The sequence below is a fragment of the Motacilla alba genome, chromosome 4, assembly GCF_015832195.1.
Source record: "Motacilla alba alba isolate MOTALB_02 chromosome 4, Motacilla_alba_V1.0_pri, whole genome shotgun sequence".
NCBI lineage: Eukaryota > Metazoa > Chordata > Aves > Passeriformes > Motacillidae > Motacilla > Motacilla alba.
Window position 1 is genome coordinate 46,917,100 of NC_052019.1, and position 27,405 is coordinate 46,944,504.

Consider the following 27,405-nt stretch of genomic DNA (forward strand, 5'->3'; position numbering starts at 1 on the left):
GGACTTTATCAAGATTTACAAATAAAATTTGTTGTTGTGTGTTGTTGGTTTGGTTTTTTTAACACATGTGAATTTCATCCAGTGTAGGGACTGGGAAATAGCCAAAAATATGAACAGTGAGGAACAAGTTGGGTTTTTTTCCTTACTTGTAGAAACTTTGAGTTATTTGTGATTAAAAATGGTACACTGAGAAATCTTCCATTTGTACTGTCCTGCATTTTAGAATTAAAGCATGATCTATTATGATTAATACCTGATGCCAGTAATTAAGCAGCAACTTTTATCTGCTCTAAGTCTATCTCTTCATTTCTTTACAAGGTGGATATGCAGTGGGTACAAGTGCTAGCAGAAGGTTGGGCAACACCCCTGAATGGCTTTATGAGAGAGAGAGAATACCTCCAGTGCCTTCACTTTGACTGTCTCCTTGATGGTAGGATAAAACACACCATTTATAAAACTGAGCAAACTAATCATACTTCCAAAACATTTTTGATGCTTTGCTTCTTAGTGGTGGTGTGGTTACACATTATTAGGCTTGTGCACAACTTGAGGTCTGGGTTAAGGGAATAGAATATTATAATAACCAGTTTTAAATGTGATGGTTTTATTCTTTTTATACCTACCATCATATTAGAATTTGAATATTTTGTCTTTTTGCCTTTACATTTTTTTAAAATATCTTAATTTCTGAAAAACATTTAATTCTAAAATGCACACTTACTATTTTGTTTTGAAGAAATTGATCTTAGAATTTGGAATTGCAATTTAATTGTTGTTTAGCTCTGTGACCAGAAGATTTGTTTGGTATTAGTAATGGAGGAAAGGACAATAAACTGACTTGAGTGCTGGAGCTGTTGGAAGTGTGAAAGCATCAAGAGTATGAACAATTGTCGCATGTGATTGAATTACTATGATTTAGTAACTTCTGGGATGATTTAAATGAATAAATTTTATTTTGCATTACCAGTTGGCTAACAACTTTGTTAAGATAGTAAGTCATAACATCCTCAGATTTTGGAGTTTGATTGTGATCCTCAGTCATTTTTCATTTATTCCTCTTTGAAGGCTGTTTTACTCCAGCCTTTTTCCTATCTTCATGCTTCCTTTTGCATCACTCTTGTCTTGCTAGAGACCAAATAGCAGAACAAAAAGAAGTCACTTTTCTCTCAATTCTGTAATACAGACATCTGTCATCCTTCTTATATTTCCTAATTCCCTTTTGTCTAGGTGCTATCCTAGACAGCATAATTCCATCCTGTTACTTTGCAGTATAATTTTGGGCTGTTAGTTTTGTTCTCATTTCATTTGCCTTCTGTACATCCATCCAGGTGAAAAGTCCTCTGCAAATGACATGCAATGCATTCAGCTGCTAAAATAGCTTGTAGGTCCTAGTCCTGTCCTGTAATTTTCTGTAAATCAGGATTTTTATAGGGCATTTAGGACCTTGTATAGGTGAGTGCTTCAGATATAACAATATAACAATTTTTTATACTTTTTTGCTGCTGTTTTGAGCATCTCGTCTGTGCTACAAAAAATATGAGTAATGAAAAATAGCAACTTATTGATGGAAACAATTTTCAATCCTAAGCTTAGATAATGTTCCTCTAGATGTCCTGCTACTGATTTCCTGTTTTTAGAGATCTACTACAGCACTTTACATGTGTAAATCTTTTTAGAAAAATATGATTGCCCTAAGTTGCTTTGCTACTTGCAGCAATGGCAACAGTTAAGTCAAAACAACATCCACGAAGTTTCCTCCTTGCTTGGGATGTTAATTCTGGGTCTTACAGCAGCAATCATTTTGCAGGGCTTTGATTCTGAAGAGAGGGAAATGGTTTATATTACCTGCAATGCATCTCATCCTTTGGGCTTTAAAAGCAGGGTTCATACTGACTGACTTCTGAGCTATGGAGATCAGTGCAGATGTGTTGATAGTATTCCTTTAAAGATTAAGTTGCCTGAAAAAGTCTTATCCTGACACTGTGCTCATCTGTGATTTAACAGACTTGCTTCACTGCCTTGCCTCAGTTTCTTATTTGTGCAGTCGCTGAAGAAAAATGTAGAAGATATTATGTATTTATTTGCTGGTCATGGACAAAATAATCAGCAGGTTTGACATCTTTTTGAAATGTAGATTTACTTGTCTGCAAAGCAAAACTTTTTTTTAAATTATCCATTTTGGGGTGTTGAACCACTCTCTGTGACTGCTGCCAAATTCAATTTTATGACCTTGTTGCTTTGAAAATAACTCTGGGCACCAAGACTGAACTTAGGAGGACATGCACGGCATGTATTATACATTTTGCATTATGAAAGAAGGGGGATCTATTTTATTGCTTAAACTTTTCATCCAGCTTTATAATTTTTAATTTCCTAAGAAATTTAATTTCCTAATTATTTTATTGCTTAAATAATAGCAAAATTAGCCTTATTTTAGAGTCTTGGCAAATGCCAAAACCTCCATTAACTTTAAATGGTCCATGACTTTTCTCCTGGAGGCCACACAAAAGTTTAGGACCCAAGCCTTTGTAGAAGACTTACAATATTTACTCCGCTGGATTTTTCAAATCTCAGCCTTGCAGAAAAGAAAAACAAGACTTCAGCATCTGGCAGTGAAGTAGGTGCTTAAAAAGAAGGACCACACAACCTTAAAATTTGGCTACACTGGCTTAGTTTTAGAAGTGAAGTAGCTGGTGAACTTTCAGCTGAACAAACTATGCAGAATGTTTGCCTGACTCAGCTTTTTTTTTTTTTTTTTTCTGGAAGGTAAATGCTTGAATCTGAATACAGTTTTAAGTATACAACAAAAGTTACCTTTTGAAATAGTTCAATTATGTGTGTTAACTGCTTAGGTCCATTTGTCTGCTCCTATTGCATTGGTTTTTTTCTTAGGGGCCAAAATGTGTCTTTTGAGAATGTAATTTCCTTTTTACTAATTATCCACTCCAGCAGCAATCTTGTCTGATATTTTAGATGATCTATTTTAAAATGTTATTTGTGTATTTATACTTTCTATATAGATTCTTAAGAAAGATACTCAGTTTCCCATAAAGCAGTATCCTCACAGTTTAAATAATTTTGTGCAGCTCTAAGTACTTGCTGCATATTGTGTTTGAGCTGTAGTTTCAGTACTGTGTTCACTTTTTCTCAAACCTCAATGTTTGCTCAATTTTATAGCATGTATCTTATGGAAGTATGAGTTCATTCTAAAAGTTGTTTAATCCCTGTTAAATTAAGTGTTTCAACTACCTGTCATGTAATACACTTACAGCCTTAAAAGTAACATGTTAATTAGGTAGCTTTTCATAACAACATTGTTGACTGTTACTAAGGATAAAGGGCTTTTCTTCTTCCCTCTGCAGGAGGAGTTATTAATCTGTCAGTGCCTATAGTGCTAACAGCTACTCAAGAAGACAAAGAAAGGCTTGATGGGTGCACAGCAATTGCATTGGTGTATGAAGGTCGCCGCGTTGCCATTCTCCGTAATCCCGAATTCTACGAGCACAGGAAAGAGGAACGCTGTGCTAGGCAGTGGGGAACCACATGCAAGGAACATCCCTATATCAAGGTGTGTGTTTGAAAGTTGAAAATCTAGTCCTGTTCTCTGTACTGTTGTGGAGCTGCAAATTTATTGAAGTGCATGTCTATGATTGATGTACTTAGACAAAAAAAACTACTTTGAAAATCAGTTAAAATATCTGAGCAGAAACAAAGGTAATTTTTTTTCTGTGCAGCTGTTGAATAGTCTGTACTTAGCGTGAAAATCTAATGTCAATATGTACACATGAAATGAATTTAGAATGTACTGTAGAATCTGTGCTACAGAAGAGGGAACTTTGCCCTCCAGTGTGCCTAGAAAACACATCCCTCTTCATCACCAGATGGATCATCAAAGCTCCTTAATCAGTGGATATATGCATTGTGAAGGATAGAAAGCATCTTTTCTGCCTGCATGTGGTGCACGTGAGACCTGCCTGCTTTAGATGTTTTTCAAACAGGCCCTATTCCTGGAGACTTCATCATTTAACTCTCTGGGGAGTAATTTCCCATCCATTGTGTTCGTTATGTTTTATTATCTTGGCCTTATGTGTATGTCACACTGAAATGTTCTAATTGTAACATGCTCACCACAATGCTGTGTTGGCTTATGCAAGCTGATGTGAATGTTACATCTTAGCTCTGCAGAGCCAAAATATGTTTATTTCCCCATTTGTCTCTGAGGTATTTTTGTTTTCAGGTATGACATAAAATCAGGTAAAAAGAAATCAAACAAACCTCAAATTATGAGCTTGCTTTTGGAAAGGGAAAGCTTTTGAAATATTGTAAAAGCATCTGTATGACTAATAGAAGATTTTTAAAGTGCTTGATGTGTTCTGTGATGTTGAAGATAAGATTATCCCTTTATTGAAAACTTAACAGAGATCTAATAAATTCTAAGAAAATCTCGTGCAGACAAAATTTGAATGACTTCTTATGTAGAAGATAAGGGACTATGTATGTTCTTATGCCTGTACTGGGTTCTATAGTAGTAAGATGACAGCACATGAATTTGTTGGTTGTTCTTAATCAGAAATATTTGGGTACCTGAGAGATTGTGTAGTGCAGAGTTTTCTCATCTTTGCATCATTATCACACGTTCCCTCCACCTTGGTAAGATGTCAAGTTCTGGCATTCCAGAAGGGAATGGTTACTGTGGCATCATTTAATTCCTGCAGGTCAAAGGAAAAATAAATTGAAAAACTCACACCTAATTTTCACGCCTTGGCTTTTAGGTTTAGTATGTATTATCTTCTGTTATATCCAGATTTATTGTCATTTCTGAATTGCATACGGCAAAAAAAGTTATCAGAAATGTGGAGGAAACTTGAAAGTTTTTTGTGATTTCATCTTCAAAAGAAAATGCATTCTTAGAAATTAAAAATTTCACAGTAAGTCTATGGCTCTTTGTAGAGTATGTGAAGCAGCTTGCCATAATTATTTTTTGATAAAGCATGAGGTGATATTTAAATATATAAAAAAAGTAGTGACTGTCCAACATCTGTTACTTGGGTAAACTGCTACCATGAAACAAGTCCAAAAGCTGTTCTACTTCAATGATTCTGATTTTATTTGTAGATTAAAGTGGGTGAGTAGTTAATCAGAATTGTTTTGTTTGTTACTTTGTTCCTGATGTAATCTTGTAAACTACAGAGTGATACTGCAGTAGCATTTGCTTTGACCAATAACTATAAAGTGTGCAACTTCATTGTATTGCTATATTGTAATTAAATTTTTAAACATGTAATAATAAAAATATATACTAATATATGCTAAATAAGTTGTAATAGACAAGACTTTCCAGACACTCTGTTTGTCATGCAGTGTTGGTTAAGAATATTGGCTATTTGCATTTCTTTATATTATCTCAATTTTGAAAGAAAGGCCTAGTGAAGGTTTGTGTATCTCTCCTGCATCACAGTATAACATGTCTGGACTATGCTCCAGTGAATTTTTTTTTCATTTTTTTAACACTGATGCTTGACTTCTGACTGTCAGATAAAATTAACCTGGAACACAATCCTTGGTAAAGATGTGTCCCCATTGCAATGTTCTTGATACTCAAGAGAAGCTGATAACTAATCCTGACATGAACTTTGTTTTTTTTCTTAGATGGTTATGGAGCAAGGGAACTGGCTTGTAGGTGGAGATCTACAGGTCCTTGATCGTATTTATTGGAATGATGGACTTGATCAATACCGCCTCACTCCGGCTGAACTAAGGCAGAAATTCAAGGAAATGAATGCTGGTGAGTAATTTTTTTTTTGCTTTCTTTCTTCCTGCAGAGGCTTATCCAAATGTCTACTGCTACCACTGTGGTTGGCATTGTTTCAAGGATGAAAATTTTGAATGCTCTGGTAGGTGGCATTCTTGGCTTTTAATAGAAATAACTTTTATGATCTCAGGAATTGCATTGCCTAAATACATATCAGAAGCTGGTAATGCCTGAGGTTCTGAACTTTACCTTTCCATGCACTGTAGACACGTTAGCAATGCAAGAAAAGATAGTGTTAAAATGTGGTAAGTTGTGATTTAAAGATTATGTTTGGCCAAAACTACAGAGGTATGGTTGAATGCTGAGCTTTTGTGCTCTGCTCTTTTTAAGTCTGTTCCATGCTGCTTCTGGGGAACAAGTCTTATGAAAGTAGTGTAGGTAGGCTGGTGCCAAATTTCTTTTCAGCACAAGAAATAAAACAGTTTTTTTCACAAAAGTGGTTGTGTTAGGCAGATAAGTAAGAGGCTGAGGAATGTCATAAAGCAGAGAACAAACATTCTGCTTTCATTGTGGCAGTGACTGGCAGGCAGCTGCACTTGTAAATGTTAGGAGAGAGATTAACATTGAGAATGCAAAGCACAACTGTTCTGAGCTCCTTTCATTGTTCTATGTGGTCTGTAGGTTCTGTGTAGGAGCTGTAGGTCTGCGATATCAGTCTTTTGGCTAATCCCTAAACAAACACATTTGAGATCTGAAAAAAAAAAACCTGTTCTCTAGGTTTCATTGGTTCCATATTGGAAAATCTCTTGTTACAGTGATTTTGCTGTCTTACAGGGCACTTTAGTTCATCTGAATTTACAGGAGAGAGAAATCCTGTGGCAGGCTTTTTCACTGAAGGGTTTGTAATACTCGGGAATTGCAGTTAGTCTTGCTTTGTTCTTACTATGGTTAAAATCTTCTAAACTAAGGTGAAGGAAACTTAGTAAGGAACATTAAATTCCCTTTTATTAGTTTTGTTCCAAACAGGTCCATTTGTTCTCTTGATGATATATTTAGCCTTTAAGATAGGTAGCATAGTTTTATTTCTTATTAGAATACAATATCCTTATGCAAGTGAAAAATCCAAATAGAAGATTATAGCTCTTGGAGAAACCAGAGTAATTCTGCAGAAAATTCAGAAGTTAAGGAAGCTGATTTTTTTGTATGGTTGCTTTTTATTAGTTTTCTTACTAAGTACAGTGATTTTGTAATAATTGAGAATTCTTTAATGACCTGTGAGCACTGCTATTACACTTGTTTAATAGAGCTCAGAGAAAAGCATATACTGTATATTTTTCTTTGGCTGTACAACTTCTGATAAAATAACTTGCTTTCCTTATATCTTTTGTCTTGTTTTTTTCCCTCCCCAGATGCTGTTTTTGCATTCCAGTTACGCAACCCGGTGCACAATGGGCACGCTCTTTTAATGCAGGATACTCACAAGCAGCTTCTGGAACGTGGCTACCGGCGCCCGGTTCTGCTCTTGCACCCCCTTGGAGGCTGGACAAAGGAGGACGATGTTCCTCTTATGTGGCGCATGAAGCAGCATGCTGCAGTGCTGGAGGAGGGAATCCTGAATCCAGAAACAACAGTGGTAGCTATATTCCCTTCCCCCATGATGTATGCAGGACCAACTGAGGTAAATACAGCAGGAATTTAAAGTGAAACAAAACCCTTTTGATAGTGCACTAAAATATTTTGTGTGACGTCTGATGTTTGTGTGTTGTGTTGTTTTAATGATGGGAGAGAGGAGACTAATTTTGCTTGGGAAAGTAGATTATCAAGTCTCCGTCACCAACCAAAACATTATCTTCTGAAGAAACTTCTATATTGGAGGACTTTGCGGGAAATAGTGGGAAAAAATATTGTTTTTATAGGTTCCTTTCTTTACAGTTACAAGAATATGATAATAATTTAATCCTTCCTCCTTTTTTTACAGTCTTTTTCAGAAGGAATTATAAGATCTGTTAACATACCAAGTGATTGTCCTGAATTTTAAAAATACTTCAGTTTTATGATTGTTAAGCAAGAAATTTGTATGTTGGAGGGACATTCACATAATAAGAAAAAAGCAGTCTGTTTATTTTTTGGCGAACTTAATTCAGAGAGAATTGTTTCGAGGCTTTTGTATGAAATAATTCTTTGGCAACACTTTATTTAGGAGCCAGGTCTTGGGTTGGAGTCCCTAGAGGTTTGTGGGAGGCAGCAGAAAGAATAAATGTTCTCAGTTGAGGACAATTCCTTGAGGGGATGTTAATTCTCCATCTCATTCCTTTTTTTTTTCACCTCCTTGCGAGCCTTCACCTTGACTCACAGGAGGTTCAAGTTCTGACTAGGCTCTGAGGTTAACTCTGGGGTAGCTTTTTTCATAGATAGGAGATCTTGCTAGTGAACTTAAATTAGGCAGATGCCACTTATTTTCTGCTGGCCAGTTGTCTGGTCAAACAGAGCTTTTATTGCCTTTCAGTCCAGAGAAAAAACTGCAGTCCAGATCTGGCTAAGGCATGTGAGTCAGTTAATGTGGGGAATCTTCTGCTGTTCTCCACAGGCTTTTTGTGAGAATTAACAGAAATCTTCTACCTCATTCTTGTATGTGTGAGGAGGAACAAAATCCACATTCCTTATTCTGAACAGGATAAATTTTTTCTCCTCCTTTGACCTGTGAGGTAATTTCCAGTGGCCCCAGAGTACAACCTGACAGTAATGTTTGTTCAAGTAATAAGAGAGATTCTTTCTTTAATAATTTTCCATAGGTTATTTAAAAGTCATTGGTACTAGATCTGTTTCTGTAGCACAAGTGCTTTACCGAAGAACAAGCAGCTGGTAATATGGTTATCTACAGGTGGATGTTTCCTTCCAGTTTTTAAAAATCCTAATGGACAAGTTTAATATCAGTTTAGCATTTTTTGTATTTTTAACATTCCTGATAAGTGCCTTGGAAGAAAAGAAGCAGTTCTGTAAGGCAAAGCTCTATCAAAACTTGCTTAGGAAAGTTAGTCTGTTAAAAACATTCATGTGCGGTGTGTACCTAGTTTGTGTCCTTTGGGTTTTAATGTTCACGCAGACAAAGTGCTAATTCTGCCTTGAACAACATCCTTGCCGCATGTACAAGTTGAAAATGCTGAACATGGGTGGTTTTTCATTCTGAATGTGTGCTGAAGTAACTTTCTGATTACCTACTGTGCAGATAAAAAGGGGATAGTATGTTTTAGCTGTAAGTTTGATGGTGATCAACTCAACTGGTTCTTTATTATGTTGTGGCTCCATAGTAAAAGTCACATCTGAGTAAGGAAAATATGGTAGTTACAGAGTGCATGCCCATTTTGAGAGCTGCAGCTTTGGAGCCTTTTCTCCTGTTAATTGTTTTTCCTGTTTCTGTTGTAGGTTCAGTGGCACTGCAGATCCCGGATGGTTGCAGGAGCTAACTTCTACATTGTAGGGCGCGATCCAGCAGGGATGCCACACCCTGACACTGGGAAAGATCTGTATGAACCAACCCATGGTGCCAAAGTGCTCACAATGGCTCCAGGCCTCCGAGCACTGGAAATTGTACCCTTCAGGGTCGCAGCCTATAATAAAAAAAAGAAGTGCATGGATTATTATGACTCTGATCAGTAAGTTGTATTTTCATTTTAAGAAAATTTTGAGCAATAGCGGCTCTTACCCCTGACCACATTAAAAAAATTGTTTATAATTAAATTCATTCTCTCAAGTAGGGCAGTGTTTAGATGCCCTATGTAGCTTTTAGACAAATGTGGCTTGAATTCAGCATGATTTGGTTCACAGTCCAACTACCTGATCTAACTTTTGCTGCCATGTGAAGGCTCCCCAGGTACTGGGGTTTCTCTGATTCTGGAGCATAATGTCACAGATTGGTAAATCCAGAGAAAGATATTATTATTTATTATAATGGTAAGATTAGCTTTCTACTGCTTTGTCTTTCTAAATAAGCTTTTCAGGTGTCAGGTGTGCATCAGATAGGAGGGAAGAGACACAGAGTGTGCAGCATGGAAAAGAAAGTGGACAAGATGGGGTGACAAATAGCTATGTATTTTCTCTATTAGTAATAAAACACAATGATGCTCTAAGACTATTCTGTGTCCCAGGGTTTTCAGCTGTTCTGGTTTTTTTGCGTGTTTTTTTTGGTTTTTTTTTTTGGTTTTTTTTTTTGTTTTTACTTTTAATCCAATTACAGAACAGTTAATTTCATCTTCTGTATGCATACTTCATTGTTATTTTTCCCTTGTGTGGGATAGCAGTGTCCAAAACTTTGTGTATGTGTTGCTCTAGTGGCAACAATTGATACTGTGAAGATAACTTGTCATTTTAATTTAACCCTCTTTATTCAGATTATTGAAATGTACTTTTGTTTTACATTAAAGTGCAGTTGAAGTTGGTACTGAAATGCAAACTTCTCTGGGCAACCTGTTCCAGTGCCTCACCACCTACACAGGAATGAGTTTCTTCCTAATATCTAATCTAAACCTACATTCTTTCAGTTTGAAGTCATTCCTCCTTCTCCTATCACTACAGGCCCTTGCAAAAAGTTCCTCTCCAGCTCTCTTGTAGCTTTCTTTAGGAACATGAAGGTGCTGTATGGTCTCCCTGGAGCCTTCTCTTCTACAGACTAAACAACTACAACACCCAGCCTGTCTGCAGAGGAGAGGTGCTCCAGCTCTCTGATCAAATTTTTTTGCCCTCCTGTGGGCTCACTCCATCAGATCCATGGACTATGTTGAAGTCCCTAGGGTCTGGATGCAGTACTCCAGGTGGGCTGTCACCAGAGTGGGGTAGAGGGGAAGAATCACCTTCCTGGACCTGCTGGTCATGCTTCAATGCAGAAAGATCAAAGTGAAGTAGTTTTATTGGTATATAAATTCTTACTAAATTAGAATAGTAAGGGAGTAGCAATTTGACAGGCCAAAATTCAGAATATTAATTCTCTGATCATCGATACTGTACTCTTAGCAGGATAGATGTGATTTGAATCAAGTAAAATTATACCTCTGTCATTAGCCATAGCAAATGATTAAAGAGAACCCAAACAACTGTTTGAGATTTTTTTTATGAAAAGCAATGGGAACAGATTTTGCCTTCTGTCACAGACTGCATCATGTGCACCCTTTTATCCTTTCAATGTGTCTATGAAGCCTTGGTTTGGGGCACTTTTTTCCCTGGTTCTGTAACTGTCGTGGAGAAAAGGCCATGCTGCCACTAATGTGCAGTTCTGCCCTGGTGCTGTCAGGATGTAAGCCCATTTGTCCTGTCCCATTTTCCGTGGATGCTGTTTGTAGATGGACTGGTGTGTGGCAGCAATCCTCTAGATGGCAATGCGGACACGTGCAGGCTCCCGTCGCTGCTCCTGCCTGCCAGACGGAGCACTGTGGTAGGCTCCAGACAGAGTTAGAGCCTGGGTGGGTGCAGCTGGCTGCCTTTCAAGATAGTCTGTGTAATGCTGAAAATGTGGCAGACTCCTGGACCATGTGGTGTTTGACTCTGCAAGGAGGATGGCAGGGAAGAGAGGATTGCCTGGAAACATGAGATGATCAGCACTGGTGGAAGACCCTTGGATTTGAAATAGTGATGTTTGTGGAAATATTTCCTGAGCTCACTTGGTGAAAAAAACACCATGAAAATGTGGGAAGGAGGGTTGTATGCTTAGAAGCATTGCTGTGACTTGTATCAGAAAAGGGTAATTTGGTATCTATCTTTTGCACCTTTCTCAGTTTTTTGAGGCTTGGAGACCTGACAGCCAACTAGGCAATACCAGAATTTACATCACTCATGAATGTGTGGAAGCTTATGGCAAGGGGGTTTCCCTTGGACTGAGCTATAACTGGCTGTGTGTCTTAGCTGCTGGGTGTAGTTATTCTTTCCCCGTGTGATCATCTCTTCTGTTCTTTTAGGCTTCTTGGACTCCTCTGTTTGAGAAGGTGCTTGTGAGAAGCCACAGTAGACCCCATCTGCTACCTTGAGTGTCTCTGTAATTTGGTAGAGTCACACCCACACCTGGCTTGGCAGCAAAGACACGCAGAGGTTATTGCAGCTGGGCTCTTGGCTGCTGTTAGTGAAATACCTTTTGGCTTCTGAGGAAGTCCTAACAAGAGAATGGTGGTAGATGAGTCTTTGGCTTATGGTGAGAGGTTACCAAAATCTTGGTCCAGCTGCCAGAGGGATGTCTGTCTGCCGCTGTGGCTGCAGAATTAGCAGTGGCATAGAGTTAGCCAGCTTTTATGAGAAAGGTGTAACACTTGCTGATAGCATTCCTTGTATGCCTGTGGGGGTGGGTGTTCAGAGGCTGGGCTGCCACTGCTCAGCTGCCTCCAGTAAGGTGCTGGGCAACTGTGTGAGATCTGGCTGTGCCTGAGCTGCTCATGACCTTGCTGGCAAGTCTGGGAAGTACCAAACAGCCTACACTGGCCCTGCCTCCAAATTAGTGCCAAAGGCCCTCACTTCTCTGGTGTGCTGCCTGTGATTCCAAGAGGTTATTGTGCGTAAGGTGTTCTGCTCCCAAAGGTGACCACACAAGCACAGTTTTGTGCTTTGGTATAGGTTTGTTTCTCACTTCTGGGAGTACCCTGCAGAACTTGTGCTGCCCGTGGAGTCTCAGTTGACCCAGTGGCTGCTTGGGACCAGTCTGGAGACTGCTGACTTGGGGTGTCAGGACCTTGTGCTGCTGGTTAACAGTGCTGAGCTGCTGTGGTGCTGTGTGGAAGCTGAAGTCACTTGGCCCCTGTCAGGGAGGAAAGGCAAAAATATCCTGGTTGCATTCAGGATAACAGAGCATTGTCTGTGAGGAAAGGGGGTAAGGAAAGGCTGACCTGAAAGCCTTTGTAACAGCTGCACAGCAACTATAGTTGCAAAGTGATGCACAAAGCTTAACTTTTATAAATTGTTTAAATAAAGTTACTCTTCAGAATATTAAGCCATATGAACAACCAATGACTTGGAATTATATTCATGTTTTACATCATGAAGCCAGCACAATTTTACATTTTTTTCTTGGACATCTTAGAACTAGGTTTAGCACCTCATGAACCTGAACTCTTGAAACTTATTTCTTGAAAAACAATTTGTCTGAAACTTAGATCTAGGAGAGTGATTTGAGGATGCATTTGAAGTGATGTATAGCAGCACAGGTAGAGCTAATTTAATTTTCTTTTCCCTTTAGTCAAAATGAAGATAATAAAAATAAAATTGCCGTTTTTGCTGTTGCTCAAGTCAGATAGAAAGTCTATCTGAGTTTCTGTGTGGGAAGCTTGAACATTTCCACTTGCATAGAATTCTGAATTAATGCATATAAAAGCTAGCATGAATATTGTTACAGTCCTTGTCAGTTTTTTCACTTTTAGATTTCAAAAAATTTTTGATCTGTAATTGAATATATCCAAATGTGTTTCAAAAAAGTTTATTGGAAGAACTCTAGTTAAAATGGAGTAATTAAAAATGAACATCTGACCTGTGAACAACTAGTGAAGTGTAAAGAAAACAACCAAAGAACCAAGAAACCAACAAATAACACCACTACCCACCCCCCCTTTAAAAAAAATGCTTACCCAATTCCTTCAGAAAATTCCTGAAATTCCTTCAGAAAATCAGTTAGTGTGCTTCTTCAGCCAAAAAGGCCTCACAAACAGTTACCACAGACAAGTGTAATTTTGGATTGGTAGCTTAATAATAGAAGTTGGTTTTGTGAGCAGAGATTCCCAATTCTTTATGGAAGATCAGTCCTATAAAATGCAGCCACAGACTGCTGCTGAGAAAAAACTCAATTAAGAAAGGAAATTAGTCTGGCAATTAAAAAAGCCACAACAGTGTCTGGAATTAAATTACTTTTTTTTTTTTTTCCTGAAAGAAAACCAAAGAGAACATTTTGGCTAAAAGAAACCCATAAGTAATGTGACTGGAGCAGATTGTTCATGCTATCTATAAAATGTAAAGGAGGCATGGGTATCTGTGAAGGAGAGAGATTTTAACTTTATATCTTTTTTTCCCGGGACCTTAATATGGTTGCCATTATTGCTTTAATACTATAAAATCATACTTATAGGGGAGCTGTTCCAACTAAGTACATACTCTTCTCAAATTTGTTTTCTAAAGTGGTAGTAAGAGGCTGCAATGAGCACACTTACATTTTAGTTATGTAAAATATGTTTTTTCAATTGCCATTAGTACATAACGTAGGATACACTGAAGCTCTGCATCAGGCCAGGAGACTTAAACCCTCCTGCCAGTCAGAAAGGAATTAGGAAAGGATTTGCTTTCATATGTTGATATTAATCACAATATTGTGTTCTAATTTCACAAACAGTTTGTTCCTGGCTGGTTGGGATTTAAACCTAGCTGGCACTAGCTGGTTCAGTCGGCATCATGGGACATTGATTCCCAAGGTACAATGTAGACTTCCTGTAAGAGTTACAGTGTAAGTCATGACTTGATGCTGCAAAGGCAGATTTAAATTCAGAGAAAGTCCTTCTGGAAAGGGTTTAAGGTTAGAATTGGATCCCAGATAAGGAGACTGAATTGTCCCAGAAATTAGTTTGAAGTCTATTAGCTGAGTAGAACATCACAGTTGTTTTGAAGACAAACCAGGGTGAATAAGTCATGTTATTGTTTTATTTCCCTATTCTTCTATTTGCCTAAAAAAAGAAAAAAAAAAGCGAAACTGTTAATGAATGGTCTGTACTTTTATCATGAGTCTTGTATTCAAGAGTAATTCTTTAAGACCTTGAGAGCACCAGACATTGCCCTTCACAGAGAATGGGAATTCCTAGAAGATCATTTGCGCATACTTGAGAAGAGGTCAGGGTTCCCAAGATTATGACTGATCTTTAGTGCTCCCAGATGAAAAATCTACTATGTAATGTTGTCTATACTTAGATTAAATTCGTAGGGAATAATGCTGAAGCAGAAGAAATGTTCTCTCCAGTTACTGTATCAATGCACTGTATTGACACCTCAGAGGTCCAGCACAGGAGGTTCCCTGTAGGCCTGTGGCAGTCACTTCCTACTTGCACGCTAACGGTGTCCTTTTTTTGTCACAGGACTTGTAAGGTCTCCGAAATCCCTGTCCTTCATAAGTAAGAAAGTTTCACAGTGTGTGTAGGTATGGTTTTTTCCACACTGTGAGTGTAGTAGATGCTATGCCACAGAGCAAATACCAGTCCTCAATGTGAAATGTTTCAGGACTGTTTTTCTGTTGACAAATTTTTGTTGTGGTTCTCTTTCTGCCTTCTTTTCCTCTTTCTTTTTGGAGAATGCTTTTACTTACAGTGGCACAAAGTATTGTGTTAGTACCAGTCAAACTCAGTTGGCAGTAAAAAGTCAAGTCAATGTTACAAGTATTTAGTAGCATCCAGTTTGGCTAAAAGAAAGCTGATTCCAGCAGCTACTGAGTAAAATTTTCAAAGGCACTTAAATGCCATACTCAGAAAAGGCTTGTAGTAAGTTTCATTGAGGGTCATTTCAAATCTGACAAGAATGGAATTTGAATGACTTTTTTTATAGCATCTTTAATGGTCAAATGTTTCCCCCTCTCATGTTGCACTCAAATCCACCTTATAAAGAGTAACTCTTAATGTCCTCAAAATTCACTCTGAATGAAATTTCTTGGTGACGCCTTTTACTATCTCTTACTAAAGCAAATTACTCATACTGATAGGTTTTATTTCAAAATGCTTGTGAGTCACGTCATGTCACAGTGGTCACAGTACTGATAAGGTTTTTCTCCTTAGCAGGAATCTCAGTTTCTGAAATTTTATTGAAATTTGTAAATGCAATAATTTTTTAAAAAGGCAAAAAATACTGTCGTGTTGTGTGTATATTGCCAAGGCTCCATTTGAGTTACTTTAGCAATTACTAATTGAAGTAATTTTTTTTTGAAGAAAAACCCTTTCAAAATAGACCTTCAGGATAACGTGAGGACATCATTAGTACATTTTTAATTTTTAATAGCATTTTGGAAACATTTCTAGAAGTATTATGTCATGCTGAATGTACTCTGTTTCTGATAGGAAGCTCACTCACTTTCTTTGTTTCATTTTTTTGTAGTTTCTATAGATCTCTTTAGCTTCATGTTTCTCTCTTCCTTGGTATCTCTGCTTCTTACCTGCTTTTTGTGCAACTAGGGATAAGAAGCAGCTAAAGGAGTTGTATGTGTTATTGAAGCAAACCTCTATGACATATCTAAATGTAGTAGTTTGGTACCATTATTTCACTTCCAGGGAATGGGACAAAGTTGAGTGCTTTTCTGAAAACTTAAGAAACAAGTGGAAATAAAGCATCTTTTTTTTTTTAAAATGCTCCAACTTTCATGTGGAGAAAATGCACATGGAGACACTTCATGGTACTTGCTTTATTCTTCTCTTCCTGATCATCTGAAGATTTGGTATTTTTTGACAGAATTAACCAGATTTATCACTTCCCCACATATATTTTATATAAATAATTCTTTGCAAAGCACTCAAGTTACCTTCAGGCAGTGTTAGTGAACAGCAGACATCTCTCTGCTAAGGAATAAAATTTTCAGATGTTATAAATAGCAGTGCCAACTTTTTCTCCCATGGAGCTACACCAAGTTTAAATATTCATTTTTATGTGATTTATATTTTGCAGGACTAAAGCACAGTAGGGTTTTTTTGTCTTGTGACACTTCAGGAACCCACAGTCCCAAATTTAGAGCAACAAGAAAAGAGCATGTATGACAGTGCTGGTGTGTAAATGCATACAGTCCAAATCAAAAAGTTATGGGGCTAGTGTTATTGTGAAAGGGAACTGTGGAATGCTTTCTGCATCTTGCTAACTTCCATACCCTACTGAGCACAGACCAGCACTTAGAGCCAAGTTCTGCCCTCTGATGTGCACACTTGGCTCCTGTCTCTGTCTAAGGCATGTACATCTGAGATCAATACTTGGTTTTTATTTCAAACAGACAAGTGAAGAATGAGTAATGCATACATGTTGCAAATTGAGTGAATGGCATTAGTAAAATTGCATATTTAATTTAGAAATACATATTTTTTTCCCTTGGAGCATTTGATAGAACTCTGGCATTCTTGTCTTGCTTTTACTTTTTCAGTCCTGTGAGGAGTAATTTAATTTGTGGAGCTTTTGCTGCTTATGACTACATACCTGAGAAGTTAATAATAATTTACAATCTTAAGTTAACAAGGGTAAACAATCCTGATCTGTGTTCAGTTTTGCATTTGTCCAACTGAATTTTGTTTTTTAGGGGAAAGGTATCTTATGGGGAAGGTATTTTTATTATTCCATTGCTTTTCTCTTTATTTTGAATTGTATATGCCATGCTATTGATATGCATAAATATGTATATGTGTGCTCAGTGTCTTGCAGAGGCACAGCTGGGAACGTTGCCTCTAGATTCTGAGGCTTTTATTTTCTCTGTTCTCCAAACAGTCCCTCACTAAGATGTACAATTTTTTTTTACACATTCTCAAGTGGCTCTGAAATGACCTCCTTGAACCAGCACAGAAACATTCAGCCAGCTCATCAGGCTGGTCTCCTGCTCTGCCAAGGCAAGGTGTAAATCAGGATGGGTGCTGTTGCCTTGGCAGAGGGCTCAGACAGTAGGCAGAGTAGATGGTTCTCCTTCAACAGGAGTTTGTTTCCTCACAGAGGGCAAGCCAGGCTCAATGGGAGCCCAGACTGAATTCAGTCCACAGGGGCTCAGTTGCACCATGCTGCTAAAACCTCAGGAGTTACCAAAGCTGAATATTGTAGAGGATTTATATTGAGATTTACTGGCATTTGCTGGCCTTGAAATGACAGCTGCTATAGAGCATTATGCTCCCAAGAAAAAATGTATAAAGTATCAAGAAAGTAAAAGGAATATGAGCAACTTTGCCTGATTTTAAAGTATGTTCTTTTTTCCCTCCCTTTTCCTCCACCCCTACTCTCTCAGCCATGAAGACTTTGATTTTATATCGGGGACCCGCATGCGCAGGCTGGCTCGGGAAGGACAAAACCCACCGGAAGGCTTCATGGCTCCCAAGGCTTGGACTGTGCTGACAGAATACTACAAATCCTTGGAGAAGGCTTAGGCCTCTTATTAACTGCAGATCAACCTTTGACGCCTGATTTATTTACGAGAAGGGGACCACACAGTCACCATTGATGTTGCTTTGTTGTGGTGTCTGTCAGGAAGTTCTCTGAAAACAGACTCTTTCTTCCTAACTTAGCATCATTCTTTGCCTGCCCTTATGGGTTCTATTATGTCCTGGCACCTAACTAGCTGCTGGTTTTAATGTCTTCTCTTTTATTACAGTTAATATTCTTGCAGTAGGATTTTTAACTCCTGTATTTTTTTTTTTATATTTTACTGCCTCTGTCCTGAGTTCTGCAGCTGTTAAATAGATGCAGCTTTTTCATATGTTATTTAAGCTGCTGGGTAGTGTCTGGTTTTAGTAGTTTGTAGGAGAAAATGTAAGAGTTAATCCTTTAACTATGGATAGATTATCTATAAATCAAAAAAGTAACGAATGTTTCAAAATATCTGTAAAAGTGTCTTCATCTTTATCTCATCATTATAATCTCCGGAAGCACTTAAAATTTATTTCTGACTATATGTAATCAAAAAGCAGAAGGGTTTTTTTATGTAGCATAATTAAAATTTTGCTTTCTTTGTTTAATTTTGGAGTTTATTGAGTTGTACGTTGATTCTCTTCTGCTTTGGACCTGTCAAGATGGCCAAGTAATGAATAAAAGAAAATATCTAATTTTCAGTTTCAATTGTTAACAAATTCACATATTGTTTTTGTATATGCTTGCTGCCATAGGTGTCAGTAAGGTATGTTTTATTTCATTTGATGTAACTTTTTTGAGTCCCGATATACTTAATAAGCCTACTAAAACTTTTTTAAAAGCATGATAGCCCACACTTAATTTCACATTTAATTATTGCAAGAAAAATAAAGAAAATCCTTAGATTTTGGCATTTCCTGTGGTAAAAATGCTTTGTTCAGATATTAATTTTCTGTCTATTTTTCAAGGTCTCCAAAGAGTAATCTTGTGAGGCAGCTTTGCTTGCTTTAAAGACAAAGCACATGTTCTTTTAGGATTCTTCAAAAATCCTGAAGAAACATAAGAAATTAGAAGTAAAACACTTCTTCATGTGTAAAGTAACACTGACCTATTGGTGTCTTTTCAAGCATTTGCAGGTAATCAGTGGAACAGTCATAACCTCTATTAGCTAGAAACTATGGCATAACCTTGTCACAGAAACTTACTTTTTTCTTGTTAAACACTGTATATAGGAAGAACCAGCTCAAAATTGTTGTTAGAATGTTGATACTGGATGAGGCGTGTGTTCATCTAGATTTTTTTGATGCCAGGAAGGTTGTGATGAGGGGATCTGTGTAATGAATAGGATGAATGCTACTTGCAGTCTTTGTTTACTTGTTCACAGTAGCATTTAAGACAAATTCTTTGAGGCTGACCTCTTTTCTTCCTCTGTCTCTGAAGAGATGTAGAATGTATTTTTTAGTGGAATTCTTTCCTCTAATAGACAGTAAGGTGGAATTGGGAAAAAATGAGAGGCTTGTTTCTTAGCAAACCACAATTGCTTAAGACTGGGTTTTAGTAGTGTCAAGCTTATTTCTTCAGAATCACTGAACAGATTTTCTTCAAACTTGGCTTTCTTTTTAGGTTGTATCAATAAATAGGATGAATAAAATCCAGAAGAGTCTGTTCATCCATGTGCAGCTGTTCATGCAAAACTTCAAGTTTAACCATGAAGGTGAACTAGAGTTGTCAGCTGCTAAAATGGGATTTGCTGTTGGAAGTTGCAGTTTGAGCTCTTTGCTGTCAGGTTTGATTCTTTTGCTAGCTGTGATGAAAGATAATATTTTGACAGAATAGCAAACACAGGTGAATGTCTACAGAAGTTTATGTTTTTAAAATGCTATATAAAGCCTGGAAAACAAATGGAAGTGATGAAAGTGAATTTGAATCATCCTGTGAAGTGAATTTAGAAGCAGGAATGCCTTCAAGCAGATTAACACAGTGCTAACAAGCAGATCTCGTTTTCTAGACGTAACTCACGTTGTTGTTATAGTGCTTCTGCAAAACATTTCTTGGAGGGCTCTGTATTAAAGAAGCTGCAGTCTTTTGTGAACTTAAAGCCACAGTATTCCCAGCATAATGCTAATTTGGAACAGGAGCATCTGATCAATTTGTAGGCAAGACATGCTCTATACAGCAATATTTTCCTGTATTATATGAGTTTTCACTGTAGAGTTCATACTTGAGGAAGCCATCCTTACAAGAAAGGCCTATCCTACCAAAAATTATTCTTTTGCCAGTGTCTCTCTTTAGCTTTTCCCTGCCTTCTCTCAGTGACAAGTCCTAACATTCTGCTTTCAGCAGTAGGTTCAGCTTCATTAAGGGTGCTAGGGCATTTGAGGTGCTTCTGAGACAGCAGCTGGGGTTCTCCAGAGGCAGCAGCAGAACTAATGAGGTGAGAGTGGTTGCACCAAACACGTGCCTTCCCACCTGCTCTGGCACCAAAGAGCAGTGACATCAGGACACGCCATGCAACAGAAATAATGTGATCCATGGATCACTATGTGATCTCATATGAGGATAGGACTACATTTTATAGGATTACATTTGATCAATGTAAGCAGGACCTAATTTTGCAGCTGGAAAAATAAAAAGCTACATGGTCTTGCTTCTTCATTTCCTAAAACAATTTTTTTAAACTGGAAAAATAGTGCTATGTATGAGAATCATGTATCTAAGCAGTTGTATAGGTGTGCTGTTACAAAGAGCAACAAAATCCAACTTCCAAGCATGTAATCTTTCTAAAAGTTATTCAGCAGTCACAAAGACTTTTACCCTGTTCATTAAGATGAGAAATGTCAAAGTGTTCCCCCTGCCTCATATTTTCTGCCTCTACATTAATTTACCTTATAAATGGTTCTTTACCTGCTACTGTTGTACAGGATATTTTATGGCAATTATCCTGTACTTTTTGTACAGTTTTGAGATGATTATTCTCTTCCAGAGGATCATTCTGGTGTATTGGGCAAGTGATCTATGAAAGTAGTAACACTCTTGATCCGTAAGGCTTATACAAACATAGTCAGCTTTTCAAATTACAACATGAACAAGGTAGGTGGAGATTACCAAACCCTAAACCTTAAAATAAATAGTACAAAATTACTGCATCTCCTAGGTGAAGTAATTCCTGCAGTCCCATAAGCAACTAAAGAAAATAGAAACTTTTTCTAAAGGACTTCATGTCTGAGAATTCATTTTTTTTCCTTTGTGAATTCTTTTATGCCTTTTTTTTGACTGATATGAATATTCAGGGTAACTTTTCACATAAAGATCTACAGGTTGTGATGTAAAAATAGTAGATAAATGCCGTGGAGGCTGATTTCTGATTTTTTTCTTTCAATAGGGAATCTAAGCACTAGCAATTCAGTAGTGCATTAGAGATACAAAATGGAGAATGCAGACTAGGTCCCAAGTTGTTTTTCAGATGCAGTTTGGAGCTAATCAAGCTTCTACATCTCAAATAATGCAGTAGAAATCAGAAGGGGAAAGAAATGAGAGGCTGTCTTGGCATAGTGGTCGTGGAAATAGACAAGGCCATGACCTATGTAGTCAGTACTGTAATTTGCCTGAATTTGACCCTCTCTTGCATTTCATATTTCCCTAATTTTAATAAGTTTCATAAGTGGGTCATTCAAAGCATGAAACTTCCTGTCTTTCCATGCTAGATAAAGAATAAAAGTTACTCTGAGCGTCATAAACAAATATTAACAGTGTAGTCCAGATTATTTTTCCTCCCCAAGTGTTTAAAGGTGCTAACCAGTGTATTACAGCCTTTCCCTGTAAATGCTGACAGCTTCAACAAGTGTGTGTGTGTGTGTAACTTTTAACATTACTTTTATCTCTAGCCATGAACCTTACAGTTATCATGCTAGAGATTGTAGGAGCACAGAAAAAACTCTCATCTCTGCTTCCCTGTGAGTCAGAAGATCTGTTACATCATCTATGGCACCATCTCCAAAAACAGGGAAAGGTAAAACTAATCCTTCACTTAATATGGGAGAATTGATAGGGAAGAAAGAAGATGGAAACTGGATCTTCATCTAACTTTGTATGTATGTCTATAGGAATGAGATTTCCTGTGGTGTTAGAATCTTTGTAAGAAATGTGTAGAGATGGTATTCTACTCAAACCTGACATAGAATCCCTTCACCATCACCTGTAAAAAGCCAGGGACTTCAGCCTGGAGTGAGTTGGCCAAATTAAACACTGCAATGAAAGCAACTGACAGCTCAGAATAAGTATTTTGTTTGTCTTTGATTTGATCTTTGAAACTTACTTACCAAAATTCTTGATTTAATTGCTATTAAAGAGAAGAGTGACTCTGGTTCCATTTTTTTTCCCCTATGCTTGGTTTTTTACAGATGGAGCTGAGAAGCTAGACTGCTAAGGGGAAATTTAAATTTCCAATTATATGGATATGAGAGTTCCTTGATAGCAGCTAAACAAGTGCCAGGTAAACATGTGATTTTAAAGGGTGACTGTGCAAAAGTTTTTGCTCATTTGTGTTGTTTTTGCCTTGAAGAAAGCCTGAGGGCTGGACTAGCAGTGCCTCTTTTAAATTAGCTTTTTCATTCACAAAAAACTTTTTGAATATAGCTGGATTTTTACTAGGCTTTTGAAGTGTCCATTGAAGGGGTTTCTTTGTTTTTCCTTCAAGCTCTGTGTCTGTTCTTGTGGTATTAATTTTTTTTACCTGTATCCCTTTTCATTATTTAGTCTTTATTAAAATCACTTTTTTTCTTCTCTATGGAGGTTATGTATGCTCATGAGCCAGAATCATGCATTCAGTGTTTCCAGAACTGTTTGCCCTACAAACCTCATCTTGATATAATTTTGAAGTTGAGGGGGAAAGGCAACTGCACTGAAAGCTAGAAAACACAGCTTTAAAGCCACATCTGGAATTCTTAGACTGTTAGTGGCTCCAACTTTAAGCAGAGAGTACAGAGATTTTATATGCCATAAAACTCAAGTAGTCTTGGATCCAGTAAAAGAGTAGTCACCCGACTGTCATGTTAAAATCCATCTATACAATGCTTTGAAGAGTGATACCTGTTTATGTATAAAGTGAGGAAAATATATCAGTTTCAGTATAAACTTTACTCGGCTGGAAATAGTGCCCAAATTTTGCTTTTATCTTCTGCAAGCAAAGCTGTTTTTTTTCTGTGGAGTCCTATGTTCATCATTATAAATTTCATTATATGAGAGGAATACAAATATTTTGGCCATATCCATTTATTTTCATCTCATTGCAGCAGTTATGGTGCATATAAAAAAAACCCTTCCAGTCCAAGCTGTGAATTTTTATATATTGCTGAGCACCTGCAGATCCCCAGGCTTTCTACCCAGATGACTTGTGCCTGAATTGCTGGGGTCTAAATCAATTATTTTTGTAATGCTTGACAGTAAAGTTCATTGCAACAATTGTGATGAGACAGATGAGAGACACCAGTATCCATGTGTAAATGTTCCCTGAACATTGTTGATACATTTTATTTATTACAAAATCTGACAGTTTTTTCAGGATAAACCTACTCTTAACATGGAAACATTTCTCTGATTTCAATAGTGCTCCTTAGAGAATGAGAAATTATTTAGGCTTTGTTTTATTAATTTGATTTCATCGACAGTTCTCTCAAAGACTTAAGTGGAAGCAGAAGAAACTCCTTTACCCTTAAAGATTGGGTTCAAATGGGCTGCTTGCTGTAGAATGGAAAACTGTACTTGATTAGTCAATGGAAGGTTATTTGCAGGATTGCTCATGTGTTATTGAATTCTGCCTTGTTTATAGTTCATCTACGACCTGTGAAAAACAATATTTTAATGATTTGATTCAATTGTTTCCAGACAATGAAGGCAATTATGAGGCAAGTTCATGTTTAACTTTCCACTAGGAAAAAGTTTAGTGTTATTACTGCATCCTAGTTTAAATATAAACTGTCTGAAAGATACAGTGTTTCAGTTTATGAGCAAAAATTTCCTATCATACTATGTGACAGCAGAGCCATAAACATATCATCAGAGCCAACATCATAAGTACAGTGCAAAATGCTAAGTATTATTGACACTTCTTCATTAGAGACAGTTATTTATAACTCCTTTGTTCCTAATTTCTTCAAGGAAAATTACTCCCTCTTCCTGAAAACAGAAAATGTGTATTCCTTACTTGGTAGTTAGAGACACTCAGAATAGCAGTGATTCTTCATAGTTTTTCTGATTTGCTGTGAGTATTTTTAAATACATGGACACTCTGAGCTCTGCCATGAAATGGATTTGCAAAGAACATTTAAGTTTTAAAGTTTTTCTCAGTAATTATTCTTGGCTATTTTGCTTATTGTCGTTTGATCATTTTCCCTTCTGTACAAAATTGTCTTCTAAACATCAATCTCATGTAGAGATTGGGGAATTTTCATCAACTATTACAACAACTCTAACTCTTTCCTTTTTTTGTATTAGCCTTGGGTTCAGGGATTCATTCGTGTTGTGAGGATTTCTTTTCAAATACTTTACGGGCTGGAGAAAAGTGTATTTAAAGACGGTGATTTGGTGGTGGAGAAATCCAGGATAACCTTATTCAAGCACTGACAATAAAAACCCACATCTTGTAGCATGTGGTTTAACCCCAGCTGGCAACTAAAGCCTTACACAGCTGCTCACTCACTTCCCCCATGTCTGGATGGGCGAGAGAATCAGAAGGGTAAAAGTGAGAAAATTTGTGTGTTGAGGTAAAGACAGTTTAATAGCTAGAGCAAAAGCCACACACACAAGCAGAGAAAACAAGGAATTCATTCACTGCTTCTTATGGACAGGCAGGTGTTCAGCCATTCCCAGGAAAGCAGGACTCCATCCTGTGTAATGGGTTCTTGGGAAGAAAACCACTATCACTGTGAATGTAAGCCTCCTTCCTTTTTCTTCCCCCAGCTTTCTTTTTATGCTTAGCACGCTGCTGTATGGTATGGGATATTCCTTGGATCAGCTGGGGTCAGCTGTCCTGGCTGTGTCTGCTCACAGCTTTTTGTACACCCCTAACCTCCCCACTGGTGGGGTGAGAGCAACCAGCACTTCAAAAGAATATTGTGCTTTTCCTATAATCACAATTAAGGTTCAAATGCAAATTTAAAGAAGCATGTTCTACCTAAAACATGTGCACATTTTTAATTTCCTTGAAAAATGAAACACAGAAGTTCTGATTTATGCAAATGTTCCTCCTTGATAGGGGACCAATGTTTTTCCCTCTCTCTTATTCAACCATTTGCATTGTCTTCAGTTTGAGAACTTGCTGAATGAGAACTGGCAAAGAACTGAAAATACTGGTCAATCTAGACCAATCCTGTGCTAAACAGTTTCAAACAAGCAAACAAATAAATATGATTTTTTTCACCTGTATGCAGTAATTCCTCATTTGAGATTTTCCTATGTAACCATGTAAGTAATGAAAGAAAATTCAGCCTCTCTATGCAGTCTTGGTTTGATTATTATCCTACATGTCTGTGGACCTTGAGGAAGTAGATTCTTTTCCATGTTCACTTTCTGACTTTAAAAATCTGGAAGACATGTCTGATGTTCATCAGTGTAAATTCAAGAAAGATCTGTCTGCCTGTTAAAAATTTGATCTGACTGTATTGAGAGCCTCCTGAGCTTTTCTCTTTTAGTCTGCAACAGAATGTTGACCTAGATAGAGCTTTTATTTTGACAGAAAAGGAATAAGCCACTGGTTTTTTTTTTAAAATGTGACACAATTGGGTTTTCCAAAGAAACAGACTTATCTTAACAAGCCAAATAAAGACAAAAATGCAGCTTACAAAATGATCAGTACAAATTAAAGAGGGTCTGCCCGCTAAAACCCAGAGTTTTGACTGTGTATACTCCCCAGGGAGACTACCACTAATGTCAAGAATTCCAGATGGAAGAGGACTTTTTGCAGTATGAATTTATTATGCATTTCATGATTCCTGTGGAATTTTCAATGTCTGCTCCATCTCCGCGTGTAGTTTTAACGAAACATCGTACATTCACAGATATTGTAACAGCGTATATTCCCCTCTTGAATCATTTTCTTCCTTCTCTCATAAGATACTATCATTGTTTCAGTCCGAAAATTTTCTCAGCTTGGATGTTTTGAGGGAAACATCACAGTTTAAAAGGGAACTCATGCAGTTTCATCAGTCAACTGTGCAAACTGAGAGAAAGAACTGGAGGGTGTTCTGTGACAATGGAGTTTCTGATGTTGGTCAGGGTCAATATAAAAGGAACATACAGTCTCTGTTTTGTTTGCAGACTATTACAGATGTGTAGGGGTTTTTTTGTTTACGTGGGGGTTTTTGTTTGTTTTAGTAAACATCAGTCAGCCTGTCATCTTTTAATGGTGGTCTATGAACCCTTCGGGGAAGTGCAGCTCACAAGTTTTAAACCATTGCTCTACAAGAACAGTTAACAAGTTGTCATTAATTTTGTCTATGTAAAATTACAAAGTACAGATGTCAAAGAAACAAGAATAAAGAGGAAAAAAAAGTATTATAAATTGAGTAGGCAGTCTTTGAGGGGTTAGCACGTTTGTAAAGAGGAACTGAGACCCCGTACTCTGGGACTGGATCTCTTGTGCACTACCTACTGAGTTGGAGCCAAAGTAAATACCTCTATTTCTCTGGTAGAATATTCATCTAGAATAGTCTTATCTACACAATATCTTGAGCCTTGTCTGTGTAAGAAGAAAATGTAGAGTATTAATGTTTTTCTATTTGCCTTTCTCTTTAGAAAAGCAAGCATTGTCTGCCATGTGGTTGTGCATTAATCTTGGCTGCTTTGAGATTATTGGTCTTGGACCTGATGGCCTTGACCTTTCATACTTTGACTTTACCTGGACTGTAGGGGCTCCAGGAACTGCTTCTCTTTGGGCTCATCTGCTTCCTAACTGTGGCAATTGCTGAGTCTCTCTCACAGTCAGAATTTTTGGGTTTCCTGAGCATGCTTTTCAGTGAGCTTTGCTATTTTTATTATTTCTGGAGCATGTTTTTTGTGGTCTGTGGTTTGGGCGTGTGGTTTCCCCCTCTCCTTTGTCATATATGTGGAGCTGAAAACAAGATACTGTAGTATAAACCAAAATGTCCTAGTTTACCATCTCTCTCTGCTTCTGCTGCTGTTTTTTATGTCCCAGCTTCCAGTCAACAGCCTACTTGCTGAGAAACAGCAACTGGTGTGCTAACAATGCTGTTTAAGTTACAAGTACAAAACACAGTGTCATAGGAGCTAGTGTGAAGAAAGGTATTTCCCTCCCAAACAAACCCAGTAAACCTTAGTTTCTTCAACAGCTTTAGCTCCAGATATCCTGGGATATTTCCATATTCAGCAGAAACTGCTCTTTTGATGTGGCCACATAGTAAAGACAGTTGCAATACTTGTGACTGCTCTAATTCCATTGCTTCTAGCTCTGGTTATAAAAGATTCTATCTGTGGAACACCTAGCGGCAAGGCATAGTTGAAGCCGGCTGAAAGAACTTGTGCCAGATCTGGGAGCAGAACACTGCATTTATTTGTAGTTT

General features: G+C 37.5%; 1 protein-coding gene across 2 annotated transcripts in view; it reads left to right on the top strand.

The window, feature by feature from the left end:
- The window catches only part of PAPSS1 (3'-phosphoadenosine 5'-phosphosulfate synthase 1), a 39,702-nt gene extending 20,959 nt beyond the window's left edge, over window positions 1-18,743 (top strand). Inside the window, exons 7-12 of one of the 2 annotated variants that reach the window (XM_038135686.1) lie at window positions 319-430; window positions 3,363-3,568; window positions 5,650-5,785; window positions 7,162-7,430; window positions 9,176-9,405; window positions 17,712-18,743. In XM_038135686.1, coding sequence (XP_037991614.1) covers window positions 319-430; window positions 3,363-3,568; window positions 5,650-5,785; window positions 7,162-7,430; window positions 9,176-9,405; window positions 17,712-17,850 — 1,092 coding nt within the window. In that variant the 3' untranslated portion in view covers window positions 17,851-18,743. The remainder of the gene's footprint in view (window positions 1-318; window positions 431-3,362; window positions 3,569-5,649; window positions 5,786-7,161; window positions 7,431-9,175; window positions 9,406-17,711) is intronic. The other variant, XM_038135687.1, reaches the window with a different exon arrangement.
- Window positions 18,744-27,405: the final 8,662 nt, after the last annotated feature.